The sequence below is a fragment of the Chelonoidis abingdonii genome, chromosome 16, assembly GCF_003597395.2.
Source record: "Chelonoidis abingdonii isolate Lonesome George chromosome 16, CheloAbing_2.0, whole genome shotgun sequence".
In the NCBI taxonomy this organism is placed as follows: Eukaryota; Metazoa; Chordata; order Testudines; family Testudinidae; genus Chelonoidis; species Chelonoidis abingdonii.
The window spans coordinates 14,570,634-14,595,370 of NC_133784.1; the positions used below are offsets into that span (position 1 = coordinate 14,570,634).

Consider the following 24,737-nt stretch of genomic DNA (forward strand, 5'->3'; position numbering starts at 1 on the left):
AAGCACACACACACACTAGGGCTGTTCAATGATAAAAAATATTAATCACATTAATTGAACTGTAATAGAATTACCAATTTAATGTATTATAAATATTTTGGATGTTTTCTACATTTTCAAATGGTTATTTGATTCAAATATCAACACAGCATACAAAGTGTGAGTTGCTCTAATTTAATTAATATTTTTTATTACAAAATATTTTGCACTGTAAAATAAATATAGCCAATCAAAGCATGGAAAGGGCATCGAAATATTAGCTTATCTGCACGTAATACTTGGAAACACCAGATATCACAGTGCCACGCGAAAGCCATGCTCTCTCCTTCAGGTGAATTGTAATAATTAAGTCAGGCAGCATTATCTCCCGTAAAGTGTACAACAAAGTTGTTGTCTAGTGTTTGGTGAACAAGAAGCAGGACTGAGTGGACTTAGTAGACTTTTTCTTTTTTTTTTTTGAAGTTGCAGTTATATAAAAAAAAATTCTACATTTGTAAGTTGCACTTTCATGATACAGTAAAGAGATTGCACTATAGTACTTGTATAAGGTCAACTGAAAAATACTACCTCTTTTGTTTCTTTTTCACAGTGCAAATATTTTTAATAAAAATAATATAAAGTGAGCACTCTACACTTTGTATTCTGTTTGTAATTGAAATCAATATATTTGCAAATGAAGAAAAACACACACAAGTATTTATAATAAATTTAAACTGGTATTTTATTAACAGTGTGATTAAAACTGTGATTAATCATAGTCAATTTTTTTAAGCAAGTTAATTTGTATTGAGTTAATCACTTGAGTTAACTGTGATTAATTGACAGCCCTAATACGTACACATCAGTGTATGGTTTTAGGCCTCTAACTGCCACCTCTCTTTAGATTGTTCGTTCTTAAGTGAAGGGGCACAGTGCCTCTGCACACATCTGTCTAGCACCCAGTGCAGCGGAACCCTGATCCTGACTGGGAGCACTTGGTGCTAGGGTAATACAAACATTAAATAATTACCCAAGAACAGACGTGCCTTATGAAGGGGATGAACAATACAGTCAGATACATTTTATATATGTAAATCAGCCCATACATTTTTTGGCTATCAGACAAAAGTAATCTGATCCCACAACTACTCAGAGTAGCAGAGATCCAGCCTATTCTGCAGTCTTGAAACTGCAGCCCTGGGCCCTAAAACCAGAGATCCCAGAATGGCATTATCTCCAAGCACCCCACTGCTTTGCTGAAACCCACTCCCATCCCCCCACTGGGACAGCAGCCCTGGTCAGACACTGCCCACCCTGCAACACCCCCACCCCCGCCAAAACCTCCTTTGTCCAGTGCCTAATTAATACAGTTTCAGATATTCCATGTTTTGTGTCTCTTAATCTCCCTAACCAGCTTTTAAACCTCCGCTGGCAGACAGAATGTAAACCAATCCAACCCCAGCCTCTCCCTGCCCACCAGCTTCCAGGCAACATTTCAAAGGAAAATCCAAGCACCGATGTCACACCAAGTGCTTTCCCTCACTCTGCCCAGAGACAGTCCTCCAGTCAGAACAGTCGGCACTCTTAACTTGAGAGGACAGGATAGGATGGGATGAAAATGCACACAGCAGAACAGCCCAGATTTCCCTCAACCCAAACAGGCCTGTCAAATTGAGGGATTACACGAACACAGATGGAAAGAGCATACACAGCTTTCAAACGTCTACATTTCTGATCATCTGATTACACTGAAATTACTAGACATGCTAAGCAGCATTCCCTTTGATTCGAGGGGCAGTTAATGGAGTCAATCCTTTACAGACTAGCATTGTTTTTCCAACACCAGAGGGATGTGAAACAGTGACCTATAATCTGCATTGAACGGGGAGTGGGAGGGTCCCCTGTTTTGTGGTGAATTAATCTCATCCTTAAATCCAAAAGATCTGAGCATACCTGAATTACAAAGGAAAGGGGGTGCCCCTTCCTTTACATTTAACAGTGAAACCAGAGTTTGGAGGAGGATAGATCAAACCTATTCTCATTTTCTGTCAAGGGTTTCTTACCCATCTGGAACTGTCTGGTCTTCAAAACCCCATGGCCATTTTATTTGTGAGAGACAATGAAATTTTAAAATCACATTTACCACCACACTAGGTAAAAATGCAGGCACAAATTAACTCCTGAGATTACTATAACTCAAATATTTTTTAAAAATCATTCCTTTGTTCTTTCAACCACATTTAGTATTGAGTCACTTTTCCCTGTCTGTCTGGGTCTTTCACACAGTGCCAGAGGAGAAGAAAAGATCTAAAAACTTTGAAATGTGATTAGGAAACTGGAAAAGCTGACAAGGGGATCTGGGGGCAACTGAAGTATCTGAAACAACTTTTAATTAATATTTTCAAAAAACCTGTTTAGACTGCAAGTTGAAGCTTTCTCTCAGTGAATTCAGGGCTGGTGACAAAAACTGAATTGATAACAACTGATCTCAGTGGAGGCAGTGAATGAGTGCCAGTTCATATGGTGGTTTATTGTGATGTGCATAGCTACCCACTGGGAGTGGAAATGAGACCATGGCATGGCTTCACAGGATTGATGCTATGCCCCCAGCTTTGGAATAGTCCTTGGAGCAGCCCCTTCAGAGTGCTCAACCCTCAAGGGATCTCATTCTTTCTTCAAGGTAGACCACCTCCTGAGACCGAGGGCTTGTCTACACTTAAAACGCTAACCGATGTAGTTAAACCAATCTAATTTTCTAGTGCAGACCAGGTCTGAACCCCTGGGGCTTCAGCATTCCTGCTTCACACCGTGAGCTCTGCTCAGTGAGTCCAACAGAGACAGATTCCTACTAGAGTCTTGCACACTCTTCAGCGACTAATGCACCTCACCCATTATTTGCAGGGGCACTCAAACAGCTTCTCAGAATAGTAGGGCTTAAGAGTCAACTGGCACACAGTGTAGGAGATCCTTAGGTTAAGAGAGAAACGAAGGTTAAAGCATAGAACATTCTGATCCGCCCAGAGTCCCAGCCAAACTGCAGTGAATTCCGCTTTCAGGCTCTCTCTCTCAGACCTTCTTAAGACACATCTACACTTAAAATGCTGCATTGGCACAGCTGCACAGGTTTAGCTGTGCCTCTGTAGCACTTAAAGGAAGACACACTAAGCTGACAGGCATGAGTTCTCTCGTCAGTTTAGTTAATCCACCTGTCCAATATACTGCTGTCTACACAGGGGGTCAGGTCAGTATAACTGCATCACTCAGGGATATGGATTTTTTACACCTCTGAGCGGTATAGTTATACCAATACAGGTCTGTAGTATAGACCAGAGCTTAGTTTTTCCAGAGGCAACTTAGCCCCCATGTCACACCTTCCAGTTCTTTGTTCTTGAGCTGGGGTCTCTGCTTAGCTTCCATGCTGAGTGTGTCAATCCATGGGTCATTGGAACTTATGTTTTCTCTCTGGACCCCTTGTTGATCTGGATCTGATTCAGACTGTTCCACAATGACCCTATGGCATGGTCAACACTAGAAAATTAAAGCTGGCTTAACTACATTGCTCAGGGGTGTGAAAAATCCACACCCCCTGAAAGGCATAGTTAAGCTGACTTAACCACCAGTGTAGACAGCACTAGGTTGATGAGAGAATTCTCCCATCACCCTAGCTACCACCTCTCAGGGAGGTAGATAATCTATACTGACAAAGATCCCACACACAGATGGAATACAAGCTGCTAGGAACAGCATCCCTGATGATGACACAGCACAACTGGTTGCTGAGCTCTGTGACTTCATCCTCACACACAATTACTTCAGATTTGGTGACAATTTATACCTCCAGACCAGTGGCACCGCTGTGGGTACCCGCATGGCCCCACAATATGCCAACATTTTTATGGCTGACCTGGAACAATGCTTCCTAAGCTCTTGTCCACTCACACCCCTTCTCTACCTAAGCTACACTGATGACATCTTAATCATCTGGACCCATGGGAAGGAGACTCTGGAAGAATTCCACCATGATTTCAACAGCTTCCATCCCACCATCAGCCTCAGCCTGGACCAATCTACATGGGAGGTCCACTTCCTAGACACCAGAGTACAAATAAGTGATGATCTCGTTAATACCACCCTATACCAAAAACCCACCGACTGCTATGCCTACCTTCATGCCTCCAGCTTCCATCCTGGACACACCACACGATCCAGTGTCTATAGCCAAGCGCTGAGGTACAACCACATTTCTCCAAGCCCTCAGGGACCAACACCTACAAGATCGTCACCAAGCATTCTCAAAACTACGATACCCGCACGAGGAAATAAGGAAACAATTCAACAGAGCCAGACATGTACCCAGAAGCCTCCTGCTGCAAGACAAGCTCAAGAAAGAAACCAACAGAACTCCACTGGCCATCACCTACAGTCCTCAGCTTAAACCTCTCCAAAGCATCATTAGTGATCCACAACTCATCTTGGACATGATACCTCACTTTCATAGGCCTTGGGAGGCAGGCCAGTTCTCACCCACAGACAATCCACCAACCTTAAGCATATTCTCACCAGCAACCTTACACCGCAACATAGTAACTAACTCAGGAACCAATCCATGCAACCAACCTCAGTGTCAACTCTCCCCACATATCTACACCAGCGACATCATCACAGGACCTAACCAAAATCACATACCATCACCGGTTCATCACCTGCATGCCACCAATCGTAATATATGCCCATCATGTGCCAGCAAAATGCCCCTCCGCTATGACATCAGCCCAAACGGACAGTCCAGCCTACATAAAAGATAAATTGGACACAGAGTCAGATAGCAAAGATGACAATATACACAAAGCCTGTAGAAGAACACACTTTCAACTTCCTGACACACAATACAGTGGTCCTCCAAACCCTTGTCTGGTGGGTGCCAGAAGACGAGCCACAGCGGACCGGGCAGCGACAAGCAATGCGCGCCGAAATGCCGACAACAAGTGGCAAAATCATTCCAGAGGTGTCTCGTCGAAAATGCCGCTGAATTCGTGGCATTTCTTGCAGATGCTTGTCTCCAGCCAGAGATGGCGCAACCAGGCGCCAATGGCGCCGCAGGGCACTTGTGTTGGGGGCCTCTGCCTATAGGCAAGATTAATAGCCACCTAAACCACAAAAAAAAAACTTCAGGACCAGACTTTCAAAGAGAACTGCTTGAGCTTCATTTCATTTGCAAATTTGACACCAAAATCACTCAGGATTAAACAAAGACTGTGAATGGCTTCCAAACCACTCACTGAAACCAGTTTCTCCTTCCTTGGTGTTCACACCTCAACTGCAGAAAAGGGCCCCATCCCCCTAATTGAACTAACTTCGTTAATCTCTAGACGGATTCTTGTCCGCATATTTATACTGCCTCTGGAAATTTCATACATGCATCCGACGAAGTGGGTATTCACCCACGAAGCTCATGCTCCAATACATGTAGTCTCAGATCCCCCAGGACTTTTTGTTGCTTTTTACAGATCCAGACTAAACAGCTACCCTCTGATACTACACTGATAAGGAATCCCTTCCATCAGCCTATGTCGTGTCACATTTGAATTGTTGACAAACCTTATTATCCATCCAGACAGTGAGGACGGGGACGGACGGACGTACGGACGGACGGACACACACACACACACACACACACACACACACTGTCCTCAGCCTTCCCTGAGAGCAAACTCAGTCCTTTCCCCCTACTGGGTAGCCATAAAACATACAGAGGGAACCAAGGCACACACAGGACTCAGAAAATTCCCACTTTATTATAGACCACAAACCCATTTCACAACTCTCAGACGGTAGCAACTTAGAGTATGTGTCTACACTGCAATAAAACACCTGCGACTGGCCTGTGTCAGCTGACTCAGGCTCACAAGGCTCAGGCTGCTGGGCTATAAAACTATAGTGTATATGTCCGGGCTTCAGCTGAGCCTGGCCTCTGGGATGCTGTGAGGGTTGAGGTTTCAAGAGACTGGGCTCCAGCCTAAACCCAGATGTCTACACTGCAGTTTTACAGCCAAGCCGCCAGAGCCCAAGTCAGCTTACATGGGCCAGCCACGGGTATTTTACTTTAGTGCAGACATACCCTTAAATCGCTGCTTAGCTTTGGGAGGATTTAAATAGGTGACTGAGAGGTGCTCTCTATTCTATATCCTGACTCACCAGTCCCCCAAAACACTGACAATCACCATCCTATTGCAAAGGGCCAGACAGCATGGCAGAGCCTGATTTCAGGGCTCACAAAACCCACAACTGCAGAGCCCCTCATTTTGAGAAACCTACGAATGTGAAGGGCAATCTCAACTTGTGTTTTTAAAAATGATTCAAATGATTTCCCTTGCAAAGATCACTTTAAAAGTGTAAGCCTTTATAACCCAGTTGCCAGGGATGAAAGTCTGTTATTAATTTTTCTAATGGTCATGTCTCATCCCTCAAGTTTACTGTAAAGTGAAATTGCCTTGAGCCAGGCTTCCATGAGATTCTAACATTGCTCTGTCAACAAGACAGGTTTATTCTCTCATGGCTGGGAAATCAAATCTTCACAGACAACATTGAATACTGCCTCAGGGTCATCCTTTGACAACAGTGCTCCTGACATAGTCACCACACAGAGAACTTGCATGTATGACAGCTCTTTTTAAAGAGTCTTCATTTTGTCCAAGGACAGAGCACACGCACTACTGACAATTAAATACATCACACTAAGCAAAACATTGGCCTCTACATCATTCCCACACTTGATGACCACTGGGATACAGTAATAAGGTGAATATGAAGAATTAAGGCTGAAATGCCAGTTCACAAAAAGTGTGGGAAAACATGTACAATCATGCATGGCTACCAAAAACTTGGAGTGTAAGCACTATTGTCAGTTAAAAAACTGCATAAATTGCAGTTGCACAAAGCAAAACACTAACCCATGGGATGCTCAAATATCCCCCCAGTATAGAAAACTCCCAGAGCAGACCATGATTGGTAATGTGGGATCTTCCAATGCTTTAGAATGCTCCTCAGTTGCAAGTCAACCACAGAGGGGGAAACTGAGGCAGGGAGATTAAGTGACTTGCCAACATCACACAGGAAGTCTGTGGCAGAGTCAGGTATTGAACTGAGTCCCAGTCCAGCATCTTAACCAAAAGACCATCCTTCCGCCTCCAGTTTTCCAGGGAATTCTATATACTGACCTCAGACAAGTAGACCTGGCCTTATCCCTCGCCATCCGGCTCCCTTTTTTCATGACTATTTGATCCCCTGCCTCCTCATCCTTGAACAGCAGAGTTTTCTTGATTTACACCTATCCCTGGCACAGATCCAACCCTTTCACTATTAGCTGAAACACCAAGACTCTGAAGTACAGAGACTGAGCCAAAATTAGCAGACTCCTCCAGAGAGTCCTTGTTTAAGTGACCTGCCAAACATCACACAGAGAGTCAAAGATAAAGCCATTTTCCTGGCTCCCAGTCCATTGTCTTAACCACAGGATCATTCTTTGTGTTCTTGTAGTTGCCGTCCTCATCTGACACACAGAAATGTATTTAAGTGCAATTATTTGCTAGGCAAATGCATCTGTCTCTCTTACAGTGCTTTGCATAGGTGAGTATGCAGCAGGAGCTCCACTGTACAGACAGCATAGCCAAGCATGTAGATTTAGGCTACTCTTACATGGTTAAGAGCTTGTCTTCACTGCAAACTTATCTAGAGTGTTGCCCCTCACTCGAGTCCCAGCCACACAAAAAACCTTTACATTGAACACGGTGGTGGTTTTAATTCTATTTGTCTGACCCTGGCGGGGGGTGGGGTGGGGGATAGAGGATACAGCTCAAGTTAGCGCAACTAGTCAGTTGTTAAAACGACCACCTTGCAGTGTGGATGCAGGCTAACTCCACTCAAACTAGGCTAGCTTGAGAGTAGCAACTCAGTGTCAATAACTTGAGTTAACTCTGCAGTGAAAACTGTCACAATTCAGGGCAACTGCATCTATATTTCCCCTCAGTAGTAAAGCAAGGGTGCTCCCCAGCTGTTGCCTTTCTGGCTGGAGACCTTTGTCTCCCTCCCTTCTCACCGGGGTATTTCTAGGCACAGTCCTTCAACTTGCTACCCAACAGGGATTCCTTGTGGTTACCAGTTCATCACCACTTCAGCTCAGAACAAGCATACAGTCTTATGAGAATTTAGTAAGCTCAGTTCTTCCAACCCTTCCCAAAGAATTGGGGCCCTCTGTGTACCAGGGGTCCTGTCCATTTGCAGGATCAGGAAGAAGGCCATGAGCCAGTTTAAAATGAGATTATTTATCCAAAAACCCTCTCTTTGGCTGTTGGTCCCTGGAAAATCCAGTTTGAACTAGTATATGCACACCTCGCCCCGGGCGAGGCTTAAAAGGACTAACAGAGGAAGAACACTAGCATGCTCCCCTTCACTAGACAAAGTACCTACAGTGCCCTTACAACACATACACAATTGCACTTTTAATACAATGTACCCAAAGTTCAATAAAGTTTAACTTAATTCCACAAGGTATGCTCAGGATATTGTCAATCTGTCATAAAAACATTCCCCAAGTAGATAAGAGGGACTTATGTACTATTCCTGGCTCTGCTAGAAGCATCTATTTGGCCCTTTACTTAACAATTTTAATGCTTATTTGACTTTTTGGGTATATCTAGAGGATGTAAAACTCTAGTTTTAAAAAGAAATTTAGCTGTAAACTGAACTCAATTGGTAGAAGAACTCTGTTTGCCAGAAGCTGGGAATGGGCGAGAGGGGATGGATCAGTTGATGATTACCTGTTCTGTTCATTCCCTCTAAAGCACCTGGCATTGGCCACCGTTGGAAGACAGGATACTGGGCTAGATGGACCTTTGGTCTGACCCAGTATGGCCGTTCTTATATTCTTAAGCGCAATGCCATCTTATGGAACCATAATCATAGAACCATACGGTTAGAAGGGACCGCAAGGGTCACCTGGTCAATGCTCCTTTGCAGTAAGGGACTGAAATGCAGCCTTCAAATTCACACCACAGCCCTCTTCCACTTCAGCTAAAAACACTCTGCAGAGGAATTACTCAGCTAGACAGCAGCAGAATATTAGAAGTCAGGATTCCTGAGTTCTCTTCCTGGCTCTGAGAGAGGAATGTGGGCTCGCGATCAGAGCAGCGGATGCTAACAGTGCTGACCATTCCGTAGGACAGCATGTGACTGACTGACTGACAGCCCTGGTTCCACCAGATAAGAAACTTGAGTTCTAGTCCCAGTTCTACCTAAATCAGCCTTCTGCAGCCTCTCAGCTCTCTTATCTATAAGATGTTGGGAAGGAATGATAGCTGCCGCTTTCCAAGAAACCATGGGCAGTAACACGGCCTGCTAAGCGTACAGATATGTTAAGAGCAATCAGTGGCAGAGCAGATGAACTCATGGCAGCTGTCCTGACCCCCCCGCCAGTGCTCCTTCCATAGGCTATGGGGCATTTTGTGAGGAAAGGTGTCTGTCCTTCTCTCTCTCTCAAAAGCCAAACATCGTTCGCACAAGTCTGAAGACCCCCTTCCACAGAGCCAAAAAAATCCTAATTTTTCATAGGTTTACTTTGAAACTTGATCATGGTATCAAAACACTAGATCTCAATCTGGGAATTCTAACGATATAAGTTTGTGCAGATTCTCTCCCTACCTCCATTTTCCCTCTATTATAAGAAAGAGGAATTTTAAAATCAGGTGTATTCTGAGGCAGGCAAGGGGCTTGTATCTCAGGAACTCCTTAAGCAGAAAACCCTAACTTTCATCACAGACTCAACTTGAGGCAGCATGCCAATCTTCAAGCCAATCTAACTCTGTATATGCATTTTTTAAAGAGCCTTGAAGATTGGGCATTGAACAGAAACACTGTTGCAACTTTAAACTACAAGAATAATTAGAGACAGATGGTGGGTGAGAGAATATATTTTATCGGACCAATTTCTGTTGGTGAGAGAAATAAGCTTTCAATTTACACAGAGCTCTTCTTCAGATATGGGAAATGTACTCCGCACAACACAGCTAAATAAAAGGGGGAACAGACTGTTTAGCATAAGTAGTGAAAATATATTTCAAGGGACCATTCAAGGTGAAGTGGACCATTAATAATTCTCCATAGGGGAAAAAGCTGGGAGGGGGCTAGATAGGGGGTTACAGATTGTTGTAACAAGCTATAAATCCAGTGTCTCTATTCAGTCCACGATTTTAAGTGCCATTAGCGCTCCCCCCTAAGAGAACGAGTTATTTAAGCATTGTCACACCCTGAAGAGTCACCTCGGGGATCCTTCCAGAATATCAAAGCTAATCTTGTATATGGTGATAAAACTTCTGGATGCAGTGACCTTCTTATATTTGTGTTAAGGTGGGTGGGAGGGAGGACAACATTGAAAAAAATGTTTTGCAGACTCACCAAAAAATATTAAAGCCAGCCCTACCACTTGCAGCCTCTCAGCACTGCTCCTTAAAAATAAACAAAAGCCACCACTGCTGTTTAATACAAGACATCCTCTCACAGGTCAGCTGGGGCCCATGCACGCTATCATCACACCCCTCCTGATGCATACCAGATGAGCAAAAGCCTGTGCAGGAAGGAGTTAAACGATGAGGGAGAAAAGAGGTCTGGTGCCCCATCTGAATCCCAGGAGGTAGGCAATAAAGCAGTGGAACTGGAAGTAGGCATGAAAAAGTATGATACCATAGCAATTTGGAATTTATCAGACCACTGGAATGTCACGATGGATAAACACTGCAGAGAAGGAAACTGAAGGAGTGGGTGAATTAGAGCGAGATCAGGAGATCAACACAGACTATATATTCTGAATAAAGGTAAGGGAGACATGAAATTAAACACACTTTACAGAATATCTGTGAGATCTAACCAGGGAAAAGAGAAGACAGGACCTCATCGAGAAATGGAACAGAGGAAAAATCCAACAACTAGTTCATTCGTTCTCCAAATTAGCCTGTTGGGTGACTAAAAGTCTAAAAATAAGAAATTAAAAAAAAATGAGGAGGAATCCCTGTAATCAAAAAGATAGATGGGCCACTCCCAAAGTAAGGCGGAAGTGATACCAGATCTAGATGGAGGAAACATGAATCTTTCATGGTTAGAATATTATGCAGGGGTAACACTACAGTTTTTTTTAAAACAGTAAACCAGACCTTAGCAAATGGCAAACAGTGATTTATGAAACAGACCATGTTCAAAATTAAGCTCTTTTTCAGCACAGTAACAAATCAGATAAATAAGGGAAATGTTGAGGGAGCTTGGAGGGAGAAAAAAAGTTGTCTAGAAAAATCAACAAAAGACTCTGTGGTTATTGGGGGTTCTCTTCGGGTCTGCTGTGTCAGCTGTCTGCGCAGAGCTGGGGCAGCACACACAAGGAACACATGCACGCAGCCGAGTGATACCAACAAGGAGAGAGCAGAGCACCACACCGGTAGCATCTGACAACACCTCTTGACAACACTGGTGACCCCGACGTGTTGTCAGATGCTATCGGTGTGGTGCTCTGCTCTCTCCTTGTTGGTATCACTCGGCTGCGTGCGTGTGTTCCCTCTGTGTGCTGCCCCAGCTCTGCGCAGACAGCTGACACAGCAGACCCGAAGAGAATCCCCAATAACCACAGAGTCTAGTAAGGTACGAAGGCACGTCGGCCAGGTTTATTGCCGTATGGACACAATTGCAGTTCCCCGTAGATTACTTAGTCTACCAGGCATACTACGAGAGTGTGTCCCCGGTCAATGGACTTGGCTCAGTCAGTGGCGGGACTTTCCACTGCCCCTTAGGCCGGACCCAGACACCGCCCCAGGGATACATTCTTATACACAGGTACAAACAAGTTACACATCACTCCTGACGTATTGAGGTGCAACCCTTCTACGCAGCAAGGTACAACCCCTCTACGTAGTAAGATGATGCCTCTCACCTTGTACATGTTGGTTTGAACAAAACAACTCTATCCATCATATTACCCTTTCGCCCCTGTCATTGGGATGGGTTAGCCTGTTCCTTGTTATCTGTGTGGAGTGTACAAGTATGTCAATGTTCTGATATCTAGTATTCAGTACCTTTTACATAGGTCTATCTTCTTGCAGCATCAGCCCTTTCCTTGCCAGCTTCTGTGAGCAGGGCCTGCCTCTGGCTCACAGCTTAACTTTGCTTTATGTTAGCAAAGTCTTGACCATTACTTTAGCTCAGGCCTCATACTGGGCCTTTATCAGGGCCTTCACTTACTACATAGGGGGTTATGAGAATACAAAGGAAATTAAATGGAGTCCAAATAGAATGGGTTACTGGAGTGCATATTTGGTGTATTCAACATCAAATTATACTCTTTGCCAGGTTGCTAGTGAGGATCCTGTCATTTACATACAACTGAAAAGGTTCCGCACATGCAGCAGAAAAGATAAATAAGTGCAACTGGACAATTCTGACAGTGTGAGATGAGATTTAGTATAAAGACAGGGCTCATAATTCCTATTAGAAATATCCTTGGTACACACTTTTTGAGTAGAGCAATTTTTTTTTAAATAACCCGTACAGTAAGACATCAAACTTTGCACCCTTCTCAATTTCTGCTACCTCCAACGTCTGGATTTTATAACTGTCCCAAACCACGCCATCTACTGTGTGCTGCAGATTGAAACATAATATGCAACATACGCAGAATGGAGAATTATAGTGCATCTACAAAAGAAACAAGGGCACACGAAAGGTGAGGTGAAGCGACGCAGTAGAAACAGGCCAGATGGGGAAATAAGAAGGATGCAGTGCTGGCCAGTGGAAACAATTTAGGTTACAAAATAGTGGTTTGCAAATTTCAACTGTACTGCTTCCTTAACATTAACAATTTTCCTATGTTTTTCCAGAGCCTGCAATTGGGAAAAATAATATCTGTTGTTGTGGAATGTAATTTCTGTAGAAAAACCAACTCTATCCAGAAGTAGTTGTGTGACTCAAGTCCCATCAGCAACCATATGCTACCATCTCCGTACCACTCCCCAAAATAAAGAAGTTAAGAGATACAGGCCATGTGCCATGGAAACATTCACTACGTTTGACTGTAACACGCATAAATTTATAAATTCTCTGAAACCTGGAGTCATCATTTTGTTTTCTAATTTCTGTCCTTTCCGTCTTCAGTTTCTCTGTGTTCAAGCCCCACACAAATACATCATGCAAAATTTGTGTTTGTTAATTAAACATCTGGGTTTAGATACGCAAAACGCAACTTTGTGAACTACATTTCTGTAAGCACATCTAAGGTACTTGTCTCACGAACACAAAGTCCAAGGAAAAGTTAGTTCAAACTAAATGATCAGAACCCAAAAAAGCCACTAGCCATTTAAATACCTATCCCCAACCTCCTCATTAAGAACAAAATATAGCAAATTTTTATTTTTTTTTTTAAACTCACCTTTGGCCTGAGAATGAACATGAGAAATTACAGCTCAAAGGATTTCTGTTAATAGCAAGTAACAGAAAATAGGGTATGTCAAGGGTTTTTCCCCACTTTGAACTTTAGAGTACAAGAAGTGAGGACCTGCATGAACACTTCTAAGCTTAATTACCAGCTTAGGTCTGGTACGCTGCCACCAGCCAGAATTTAGTGTCCAGCACACTTTCTGTTCCCCCAAAACCTTCCCTGGGGAACCCAGACCCAAACCGTTTGGGTTTTAAAACAAGGAGAAATTAACCATCCCCTCCTTTTCCTCTCAGACTTTCCCCTCCCTGGGTTACCTTGAGAGGCTTCACACCGATCCAAACTCCTTGGATCTTAAAACAAGGAAAAATCAATCAGGTTCTTAAAAAGAAAGCTTTTAATTAAAGAAAGAAAAAAAGTAAAAGTTCTCTCTGTAAAATCAGGATGGAAAATGCTTTACAGGGTACTTAGATTCATATAGACCAGAGGGACCCCCCTCCCCAGCCTTAGATTCAAAGTTACAGCAAACAGAGGTAAAAATCCTTACAGCAAAAAGAAACATTCACAAGTTGAGAAAACAAACATAAGACTAATCCGCCTTTGCCTGCTACTACTACAATTTGAAAAAGATAAAGACTGATTCAGAAAGATTTGGAGAACCTGGAATGATGTCCCGTCCCTCTCAGTCCCGAGAGCGAACAACGAACCAAACAAAAAGCACAAACAAAGACTTCCCTCCACCAAGATTTGTCCCCCTATTTGTCCCCCTATTGGTCCTCTGGTCAGGTGTCAGCCAAGTTTACTGAGCTTCTTAACCCTTTACAGGTAAAAGAGACATTAACCCTTAACCATCTGTTTATGACAGGGTATTTGCTCTTTTTCCCCTCCCAGTTTCTCCGTAACACACATTTCTTCCATTAAACCTATTATCCTTAGCCCTGCCTTCCAAAGACAAGGTACAGAGGAGTTGCATCTTATGCGGGGGTTAGGTACTGAAGTCAGCGTGTAAGGCGAAAATCACGTATAGTCGAACGCTCATTGAGTGTAATGGTGGGTGGAATCACCCATACTACAGGTACAGTATTTAAATTGATATTTTTCTCTTTTGTTTTGCTGAGCACGTATAGTTAAAATCGCGTAAATTAAATGTGCCTATGATGCAACTCCACTGTATCCCTTTACCTGTAGAGCTAACAAAAGGTGTGCCATACCTATCAGTCATTCACTCAGTAGCTACCTCTTGTCCTCTGCTGACACATAGGCAATTATCCTGCAAACTGATCAGTATGGGACAACCTCTGCATTCATGTGGAACTGACATAAATTAGGCTCTGTGCGGAGGAAGGGTCTATTTGTATGGATCAGGTTGCAAGTTTGAGGCCTTCAACTGTAAGCTGTTTGGGGCAGGAAGCTTATAGTAGGGCTAGTAAAATCAATGCTAGTAGGTGAGAATACATTCCACATAATGTTGTATTTTACTGTTCATGGAATTCACCTATAATTTTCTGCAAAGATCTTTTTAGTGTCATTGTATGAATTTCAGTGCTGAAACTGGATAAACCTGCCTTTATACCCATTTCATCTCAAAAGAATCACCACCATTTCAAAAGGGTAAAATTGGCCTATAGAAAAAGGAACGTGCAAGGTTTTCTAGTTTGGAAGTACAAATGATCACCCTGCCTAACAGAATTCAACTTCTGACCCAAGAGAAACTGCAGAAAAGCTTATCACTTACAATTGTGGCAGAGAAGAGAGGAAGAAAGAGAGATGATGAACAAACCACCAGCTATAGTCATCCCTTCTAAAATAATCAAAAGGCTCACTGATATCACATGGGAAAACTAAAACATAAGAACGGCTGTACTGGGTCAGACCAAAAGGTCCATCTAGCCCAGTATCCTGTCCTCCAACAGCAGCCAATGCCAGGTGACCCAGAGGGAATGAACAGAACAGGTAATCATTAAGTGATCCATCTTGTCGCCCATTCCCAGTTTCTGGCAAACAGAGGCTAGGGACACCATCCCTGTCTATCCTGGCTAAAAATCATTGATGGACCTATCCTCCACGAACTTATCTATTTCTTTTTTGAACCCTGTTACAGTCTTGGCCTTCACAACATCCTCTGGTAAGGAGTTCCACAGGTTGACTGTGCATTGTGCCTATTAATTTCATTTGGTGACCCCTAGTTCCTGTGTTACAAGAAGGAGTAAATAACACTTCCTTATTTACTTTCTCCACACTGATCATGATTTTATGGACCTCTGTCCTATCCCTCCTTAGTCATCTCTTTTCCAAGCTGAAAAGTCCCAGTCTTATTAACCTCTCCTCATATGGCAGCCATTCCATACCCCCCCAATCATTTTTGTTGCTCTTTTCTGAACCTTTTCCAATACCAATACATCTTTTTGGAGACGGGGCAACCATCTCTGCACAGTATTCAAGGTGTGGGCATACCATGGATTTATATAGAGGCAATAGAATATTTACTGTCTTCCTGTCTATCCCTTTCTTAATGATTCCCAGCTTTTTTGACTGCTGCTGCAATTGAGTGGATGTTTTCAGAGAACTATCCACAATGACTCCAAGATCTCTTTCTTGAGTGGTAACAGCTAATTTAGACCCCATCAGTTTATACGCAAAGTTAGGATTATGTTTTCCAATGTGCATTACTTTGCATTTATCAACACTGAATTTCATCTGCCATTTTGTTGCCCAGTCACCAGTTCTGAGAGATCCTTTTCTTTTATAGCTCTTCACAGTCTATCTGGGACTTAACTATCTTGAGTAGTTTTGTATCATCTGAAAATTTTGCCACCTCTGCTTACCCCTTTTTCCAGATCATTTATGAATATGTTGAATAGGACTGGGCCCAGTACAGACCCATGGGGGACACCACTATTTACCTCTCTTCATTCTGAAAACTGACTATTTACTCCTACTCTTTGTTTCCTATCTTTTAACCAGTTACCATCCAAAGAGATCTCCAGGAAAGTTTCATGACTAGAGCCCTACCAAATTCATGGCCATGAAAAATGCATCACAGACCGTGAAATCTGGTCTTTTGTGTGCTTTTACCCAATATTACAGATTTCACAGGGGAGACCAGTGAAATTGGGAGTCCTGACCCAAAAGGGAAGATCATAAGGTTATTTTAGGGGGGTCATGGTATTGCCACCTTTACTTCTGCACTTGCTTCAGAGCTGGATGGCCAAAGAGCAGTAGCTGCTGGCCAGGTGCCCAGCTCTGAAGGCAGTGCCCCACCAGCAGCAGCGCAGAAGTAAGGGTGGCAAAACCATACCATGCCACCCTTACTTCTGCGCTGCTGCTGGCAGTGGCGCTGCCTTCAGAGCTGTGCTCCTGGCCAATAGCCGCCACTCTCCAGCTGCCCAGCTCTGAAGGCAGCACTGCCACCAGCAGCAGTACAAAAGTAAGGGCACCAGTACCGCAACTCCCCTACAATAACCTTGCCAACTCCTCTCAACTCTTTTTTGGGTCAGGACCTCTACAATTACAACACCGTGAAATTTCAGATTTAAATAGTAAATGTCATGATTTCAGCTATTTAAAAAATTTTCTGACCATGAAATTGACTAAAATAGACCATGAAATTGGTAGGGCTCTATACACGATGGTACTCTGGAATCTATTACAGGAGGTTTCTAGGGAGGGCTGCCTTGTGTCTTCCACTGCGGCAGCACACTTTCCCATGCCACCCCAGTATTAATTCTGCTTCCATCACCACAGTAGATAGCATAGCAACATAAGGACCCAGTCTACACCCCATACGTTTGCAGCACCTGTACCTTTGCTGCCTCTTACCCTCAGAAGAGTGATATCAGCTAGGCTCACCTAGGGGAGACGGTGGCAGTTTTCATTTTGATTGCTTGGACAACAAACAACAGTGCATGTGATCTCACCCATATCATGCTTTTCTTCTGCTCCTTTACGGTTTCCCAGACATGCCAGTGGTTTTTGGGTGGCAGCGGTTGGGATTGAGCTTAGAAGCTGCAAGCCTTGGGCCATGACTAGCAGCAGCGAACGAGGGGGAGGGGAAGAGTTGGGGAGGTTGGTGAGAGAGAAAGGGAAATCTGCTTGTGCATTCTTGCTACCGCAGGCGCACTCCCTGAGTCTGCCTCTGCCAAAGCTTGCAGCTTGGTAAGGTCAACGGTGGTCCCCGATTGCCTCACAACATCCATGTTACAAAGAGCAGGGGGCCAATGCCATCTGTGCTCCCATTGCGGGTTGCCCACCCAAAACTCCAGACAGTCCGATGCCCATGTTCCCAGGCCATATTCACCATGCCTGTATAGCAAGCCAGTTAAATGAACACCTTGTATAAATGAAAATGTTCTGCATTGTACTTCAGTGGAATAAGGGGGGTGATTTTTATATATCAGCTGTGTACTAGACCCTGATTATGCACTGACAATAATTGCATAGCCTTCAGCTCATCCTCCACACCAGCAGATGGCTGTCCTAGATTAGAAGGTGAAAGAGAACAGGTGATGACATGTTTAAATTAGATCACGAATGCCTCTGACACAGCTGACACCGAGCAGAGAGCATGGAGGAGTTCTCCCTCTGAAAAACTGGATATGGACTTTGCAAGCAGGAGAGAAGCCCAGAAGCATGAGCATGCCATGTAGCAGCAGATGCTGGGGATTCTGAAGGAACAAACAGACATGTTGAGGCATCTAGTAGAACTTCAGGAGAAACACCTTGAGGGTAGACTCCCTCTGCAGCCCCTGCAGAACGGCATTCCTGCATCGCCATATTCCCTTTCCCCCTCTCCCAAACTTTCCAGGAGGCAAAGGTGGGGGGGGAGGGGAGGTGTGAGAGAAAAGCTCTCTCTCTCCCACTCCACACCAGAGGAGAGTACTTGCCATAAAAGGCTACTATATCTAAAAGACTAGATCAATGTGTTTGTTTCCTTCAAATTTTATTCTAATGACTGTCCAAGGTTACATTCTTTTTTTAATCTTTCACTTCCAATATGTTTGCGCAATAGAAGTCCAGGTCCGGAGAATGAAATAATCATTATTAGTTCACACCATGAGGGAAGGAGAGGTACTGGTGTGACAAAGTGGGGGATTTTCTTGTTTTTTTCCATGTTTTTCCAATGGTTTGCATGCAGAGGGGGTGAGACTCAGTTTCCCTGAGTGTTACTGGTTTAACAAGGTGAGGGGGAAAGGGAGTTTGTTGTTACAGAGGACCAGTGAGGGAACTTGGGACCCCAGCCAATGGCCTGGAGAATGGATACCCCAGTGACTGGTGACCTGGCAACCCGGAGTCCCAGCTCAGGAGTCGCAGCCAGTTCTGGCCAGTACGAGGACAATGGGCTGTGAAGAGAGGACCCTGTAACCTAACCAGCAGGTTTCAGCCAGAACGAGCCAGAGAACAGAAAGGAAGAGAGGAGGCCCAGGTGACTCGGTTTACAACCCTGTTTACCTGGAGAGAAGACAATGGACAGAGGCAGGGCTTGAGGGAGGTTATATCAGATGCCCAGCTGGGAAGCAGGAGAGCTCTAGGCTGGAGAGGGGGAGCAGGCAGATCCCACCTGGATGCAGGGGAGACTTGGATGTGCTGTGCTAAGGGAGGCCACGCCTGAGGCCCTGAGAGTTTCTTGTGCTGTGTTCAATGCTCAATAAACCCTCCTGTTTTACGCTGGCTGAGAGTCACTCCGGTCTAGAGAACAGGGTTGCATCAACCCCGGGGGGGGGAGGGGGGGGCGTGGAGGCCTTAGGGGTCCAGAGTGAGTGGACTCCCTGAGGGGGCCCACGGTGAGAAACAGGTGTGCTAAGGCTCATATAAGTGGAGGGGCCTAACCCCGAGAGAGAGTGGACCCCCGAGAACGGCTGTCTCATTGAAAGGGGCACCCCCCATGGACCACACAGGGCCAAGAGTGAGCACGATCTGTGAGTCCGTGACAACTGGGAAACTGAGAAACCAGAGGGAATTTGCTGGAGACATAAACCCAGGACGCACAGCAAGGTTCAGAGTATGGGAAGGCACAACTCAAGAGGCAGCACACATTACTGTGGGTCATTACTAAATTGGGTGTTCAAAGTCTCCCTGAGGGGCAGTGCTCCAAATGCTCTTCTTATTGTCCTGATATCTGGCTGTTCAAAATTAGGAGACAACCTATCAGCTTCCATGCCCCACTCCTGTGGAAACTTCTCCCCCATTGCCTCACAGATATTATGGAGCACATAGCAGGCAGCTATAACCATGGGGATATTGCTTTCAATGAGGTCTAACATAGTAAGCAAACTGCACCAGCAACCCTTTAAACAGCCAACGGCACATTCAACCACCATTCTGCACCTGCTCAGCCCATTGTTGAACTGTTCCTTGCTGCTATCCAGGTGTAAGGCTGGGTCTCCCATCACTATTGGGATTTCAACATCAACAATGGTAATTTTGCATTCCAGAAAGAAAATCCCCACTTTCAACTTTCTGAACAGACCTGCATTTTCAAAGATGTGGACATCATGTACCTTCCCTGACCATCCCACACTGATGTTGGTAAAATGTCCCCAGTGATGCACCAGTGCTTGCAATACCATTGAAAAGCATCCCGTCCAGCAAGGCCGCCTGGTATCAAGACAGTGAGGGGTTTGTATATCCCATTACACCCTGAGCAACAAGGGGCTAAGGGATCACTTGCAGTAAATGCTCCATCTGCTGGAGGAATTAAAAGGCAGGGAAGTAGCTCATTTGGGTGGCAGAGATGGAGGTGAGCTGATCTGCAGCCCACAGCTTCAGCTGAGCAGAAGAGGCCCTCCTTGAGGGAAGGGAGAACCCACCCAAGAGACAACCAGAGAGGAAGTATCCTGTGACCTTGAACATTGGTAATTCCCTTTTACTTCTTTTCGTTTAGGTCTTCCCACCAGGCAAAGGCTTTGGACTGAGCTGACCCCCGGGGTGGGGGTGGGGGGGAGATGAGAGAAAGAGAGAGACTGAGGGAGGACAGCTTTAAGCGGTCTTGGTTGCCAGATTACTGGTACCCCAAAGGGTTAACTAAAAAAATGGCTTAACTAAAAAAACTTAACTAAAAAAATGGCTAGGCTAATTTTGCTCAACTTTAAGAAAGAATCTTTGTGTTAAGCTTGGAAACATAAGCCCAAAAGGAACTGGTTTGAGAAAGTAATGACCAACTGAAAGAGGATGATTACAAATGGACATTGAATATCTAACTACAGAAACTGCTGTTGGCCATTGCCACTGTGGTAATAGCCTCCTGTCCCAGATCTGGACTTTAGCGTCCAAAATCTGGTCCTGTCCCAAACCTGGACTTTTGCGTCCAAAATCTGGGGGCTTACCTGAAACTCCCCCAAGCTCACTACCAGCTTGGATATTCTCGCTGCCACCAACTAGGACTATTGGGGGTCCTAGTATGCCCCCCGAGTCACCCCAACTGTCCCCTGGGGGACCCCCAAGACCCAGAGCCCTGGGTCTCCCTCTCTTCTCTCCCAGCTTCCCCCCCTTTCCTGGGTTAGCCGGTGCGAGACTAGACTTCACTCTTTGAATGCAACCGGAGAGGCAATCTAGCGTCCCCGAGGCTATGCATTCACAGCTAATCACAGCTAGCACACAAGGAAATTCCCCCTCCCTGATCTCGTAGCAGTAACTAGAGAAAAACTTCAACCACAAGAGAACAGAGATGATTCTTTTTCTCTTTCCCCGTAGCCTGCTCTTTCCCTGGAAACAATAGGAAAATAGCCCACAGCCTGGCTTTTCCCTTCCCTTTGCCTCCCTAGGAAAAGAAACTTCCACAAGTTTTAAAAGAAAAGTTTATATAAAAAAAAGAAAGAAAATATAAAACAATAATCTTGCATTAAGAAACTCAATACAGGCTCTTGCTTATAAGAAAATATGAAGAAACAGTCTGATTTAAAAGATAGCCCGATTAAACCAGTCCAACCAATCCACATACATGTAAATACAACCCAAAGCTCCTCATAGCCGAATTGCTTGGGGTTCCTTTGTACTCACAGATGTGTAGGAGACACTTGGAGATAAGATGCAGTTAGGAGGAAGCTTGTTAACTCACAGCCGAGAAAACAACAAAAGACACAGCCATCCACATCTATTCGTACAACCCAAAGCTCCTCATAGCCGAATTGCTTTGGGGTTCCTTTGTACTCACAGACTTTTGGTATAATATGTGAAATAAGAAGGAGTTAGGAGGAAACCTTGTTTACTCACAGCCGAGAAAACAAAAAAGACCCCGAGTATACAAATTCCCGCCCCTGACTTTAAACAATCCAGTTCTCTGATTGGTCCTCTGGTCAGGTGTTTGGTTACCCTTTCCAGGTAAAAGAAACTTAACCCTTACCTTACCTATCTACTTATGACAGCCACATATAAATTTACAGAACTGTTCCTAGATAGTATGGTTTCCAAAATCTCTCCCTCTCCCAACACGTTAGCAGCTCTGAAGAGGTGGAGTGGGCACGTTTGAAAGAGGCAGGCTTCTGCGAACCCATCGAACATAAACATGGTTGAGTAGTGAAAGTTTTATCTTGAAAGAGAAAAGAGACTTCAAAAAACTTCTTCAATGAGATAGCTGGCGGGGCTTAAAACAAATCCATCAGAGCACCCCCATTAGCAAGGTCCAGACATAACATGGTGGTTTAAGCCCAACATCGTATCAGTATCACACTCGGCAGCAGAATGCCTATCAGAGCGCTTCATTAGGTAACAGGATCCATGTGCAGGGAAAAAGATAGCAGATAGTCAGGGGCTGGCATCTAAGAGGGGTTAAACTATTTTATTTCTCACTAGTCAACACTTGCCTCTTCTTCACACACTGAGCTGGAGAGTAGAAGTAGGATCAATAGGACATTGTGTTAAACCCCTGACTGCAGCTTTGCTTAAAATAGCTGCTAACATTCATCAAATCCCATCTCTGCTTCTATGCCAGTTCCCCTCTATTCCTGTTCCTCTGCTGCCCACAGCAAAAACCTTCAGTTCTTGTGTAAAACAGTCACGACCAAACTGCATAAAAGCTTCCTTTAAGACCCTCTAGTTCCAATCCCCACCACCACCACAGCTCTCCTACTTTTTAAGACTAAAACAGTCTTGAAAAGAGTACTCAGGCTGGACATAGGTGATGTTTCTTTTATAGTATGGACAGCAGACTTACAATAAGAGCAGCGTCTGCTTCTTCTGAATTTTAGGCACATTTGTAAGAAAAGGGTTCCTTTGGAGAAGAGTTCAGAATGTTTCTTTACTTGACTCTGAGTTTTTCACAGCCTCATGTCCACACAAGAGCAGAGTTAAACACCAGAGGCAAGAAATTCAGTGCCTGGCTGAGCGTTGGAGAGAGAATACTCAGCTGCCAGATCCATCAATTTGAAGCTCGCCATGCTACACATATGCAATGCCAGAGATTTAAAATGGTCTGGGAACCAAGAATCTACCCTTCTGATTAGTGGATAGTAGAATACTACTGTACTACCAAACTAAGAAGAGCTGCCATACTTGCCCTTCCAGCACAAACAGCCAGCACAATAGCCACGGTATAATCAAAAAGGTGGAGATATCACAAATTAACTAAAAGTACTACTGGGAGCACAGTGGGCAATTCTGGGGTCCCAGGCCTCCTGACTACCCAAAGACCAGAAAAGAAAGGTTGCCACATTCTTCTGCAGCATCTATTGGTACAGTGATACAAGAGTATGCCTTCAAGAGATCAATCAGCAGTATGTGCAAGAGTGAGCACACCTGCCAATGGGTGTGTTCGGAAGCAGTGCGTCTAGGGAGTAAGGGGGTTGTCCTTTCTCCCACCTTCTATTTTCAACATAAGCAATGATCATTTCAGTGGCAAGTCATTCAAAACAATCATCCCTTCGTCATATACAATAGGAAATCCTAAAAACAAGGGGCCAGATTCACCTCTGGCATAAGCAGAAGTGACCCACTGATATCACTGGGAGGTGTCCACTCCCCTTCATGTTACATTTTAAAACTGCAAATATGTTAGGAAAAGGGAGAGAGAGCCAGCTCCTGCAAGTTCTTAATTCCAGGACATGAAGCCTAGCACATTCCTCCATTACTCAACTCAACTCCCAGAAAAAGGTACTGGCTTAGTGAGAAGAGCACAGTGCACAATTTTATTTAAGAACATAAGAACTGCCATACTGCATCAGACCAATGGCCCATCTAGCCCAGTATCCTATCTCTGACAGTGGCCAGTACCAGGGCAATTTGTAAGAGATCCACCTCCATCCTCCCCTCCTGACTTCTGGCAGTCAGAGGTTTAGGACCACCCCAACCATACATCCCTGATGATCTTGGCCAATTACCATTGATGGATCTATCCGCCATGGACTTATCTAGTTCTTTTTTTAACCCACTTATAATTTTGGACATCACATCATCTGATGGCAATGAGTTCCATAGGTTAATTGTGTGGAAAAGTACTCCCTCATTTGTATTAAACCCACTGCCTATTATTTTCATCAGGTAACTGCTGGTTTTTGTACCGTGGGAAAGGGTAAGTAACACTTCTCTTCACTTTTTCCACACCTTTCATGATTTTGTAGACCTCTATCGTATTGCCCTTAATCGTCTCTTTTCTAAGGTGAACAGCCCTAATCTTTTTCGTCTCTTCTCATATAAAGGTCATTCCATAACCTTGATCATCTTTGCTGCCCTTCTCTGAATCTCCTCCAGTTCCACTGGTAACCCTTCCAAGACAGAAGGGGGTTACCAAGGGTCAGAACTGCACCCCATATTCAAGTTGTGGGCATATTATGGATTTATATAGTAGCATTATGAGTTTCTGTCTTATTATCTATCCCTTTCCTAATAGTTCCTACCATTCTGTTAGGCTTTTTGACCACTGCTGCGCATTGAGCTGAAGTTTTCAGAGAACTATCCATGATCACTCCAAGATCTCTTTATTGAATGGTAACAGACCCCAATATTATATATATGTAGTTGGGCTTATTTTTCCCAATGTGCATTACTCCAGGTAGCTGACTCTACACACATGTACAAAGTAACTTCAGGGGACCTTAGCTCTGAGGCAATATAAAACTTCTCCAAACACAAGTCCAATCTCAAGCAAGAAGGAAGGAAATACAACTCACATTTCTCATTTAACTCTACTGCTTCTCCCATCCAATCTTGACAAGGAAAGTCAATCGTCTGTGCTGTGTCTGTGCTAACAGCTCAGTTCTCAGTGTCTAGTATTCTACTAATACCTTCTGAGTGATCTAAGCACACCAGATGAGATCAATTTGTCTCTGCATGAGCTCAGAACCCAGAGAGCTAAATATCAAGA

The 24,737-nt window shown here is 44.2% G+C and overlaps 1 protein-coding gene across 9 annotated transcripts in view; it reads right to left on the reverse strand.

Annotated features, from left to right (window-relative positions):
* Positions 1 to 24,737, reverse strand: part of ZSWIM8 (zinc finger SWIM-type containing 8) — a 135,068-nt gene that overhangs the window by 79,050 nt on the left and 31,281 nt on the right. For 2 of the 9 annotated variants that reach the window (XM_075072844.1, XM_032778297.2), the window contains exon 1: positions 8,796 to 9,150. The exons of 6 other annotated variants lie outside the window; for them this stretch is intronic. In XM_075072844.1, the coding sequence (XP_074928945.1) occupies positions 8,796 to 8,829 (34 nt within the window). In that variant the 5' untranslated portion in view covers positions 8,830 to 9,150. Of the gene's footprint in view, positions 1 to 8,795; positions 9,151 to 24,737 lie in introns of those variants that run through there. One more of the 9 variants, XM_075072845.1, reaches the window with a different exon arrangement.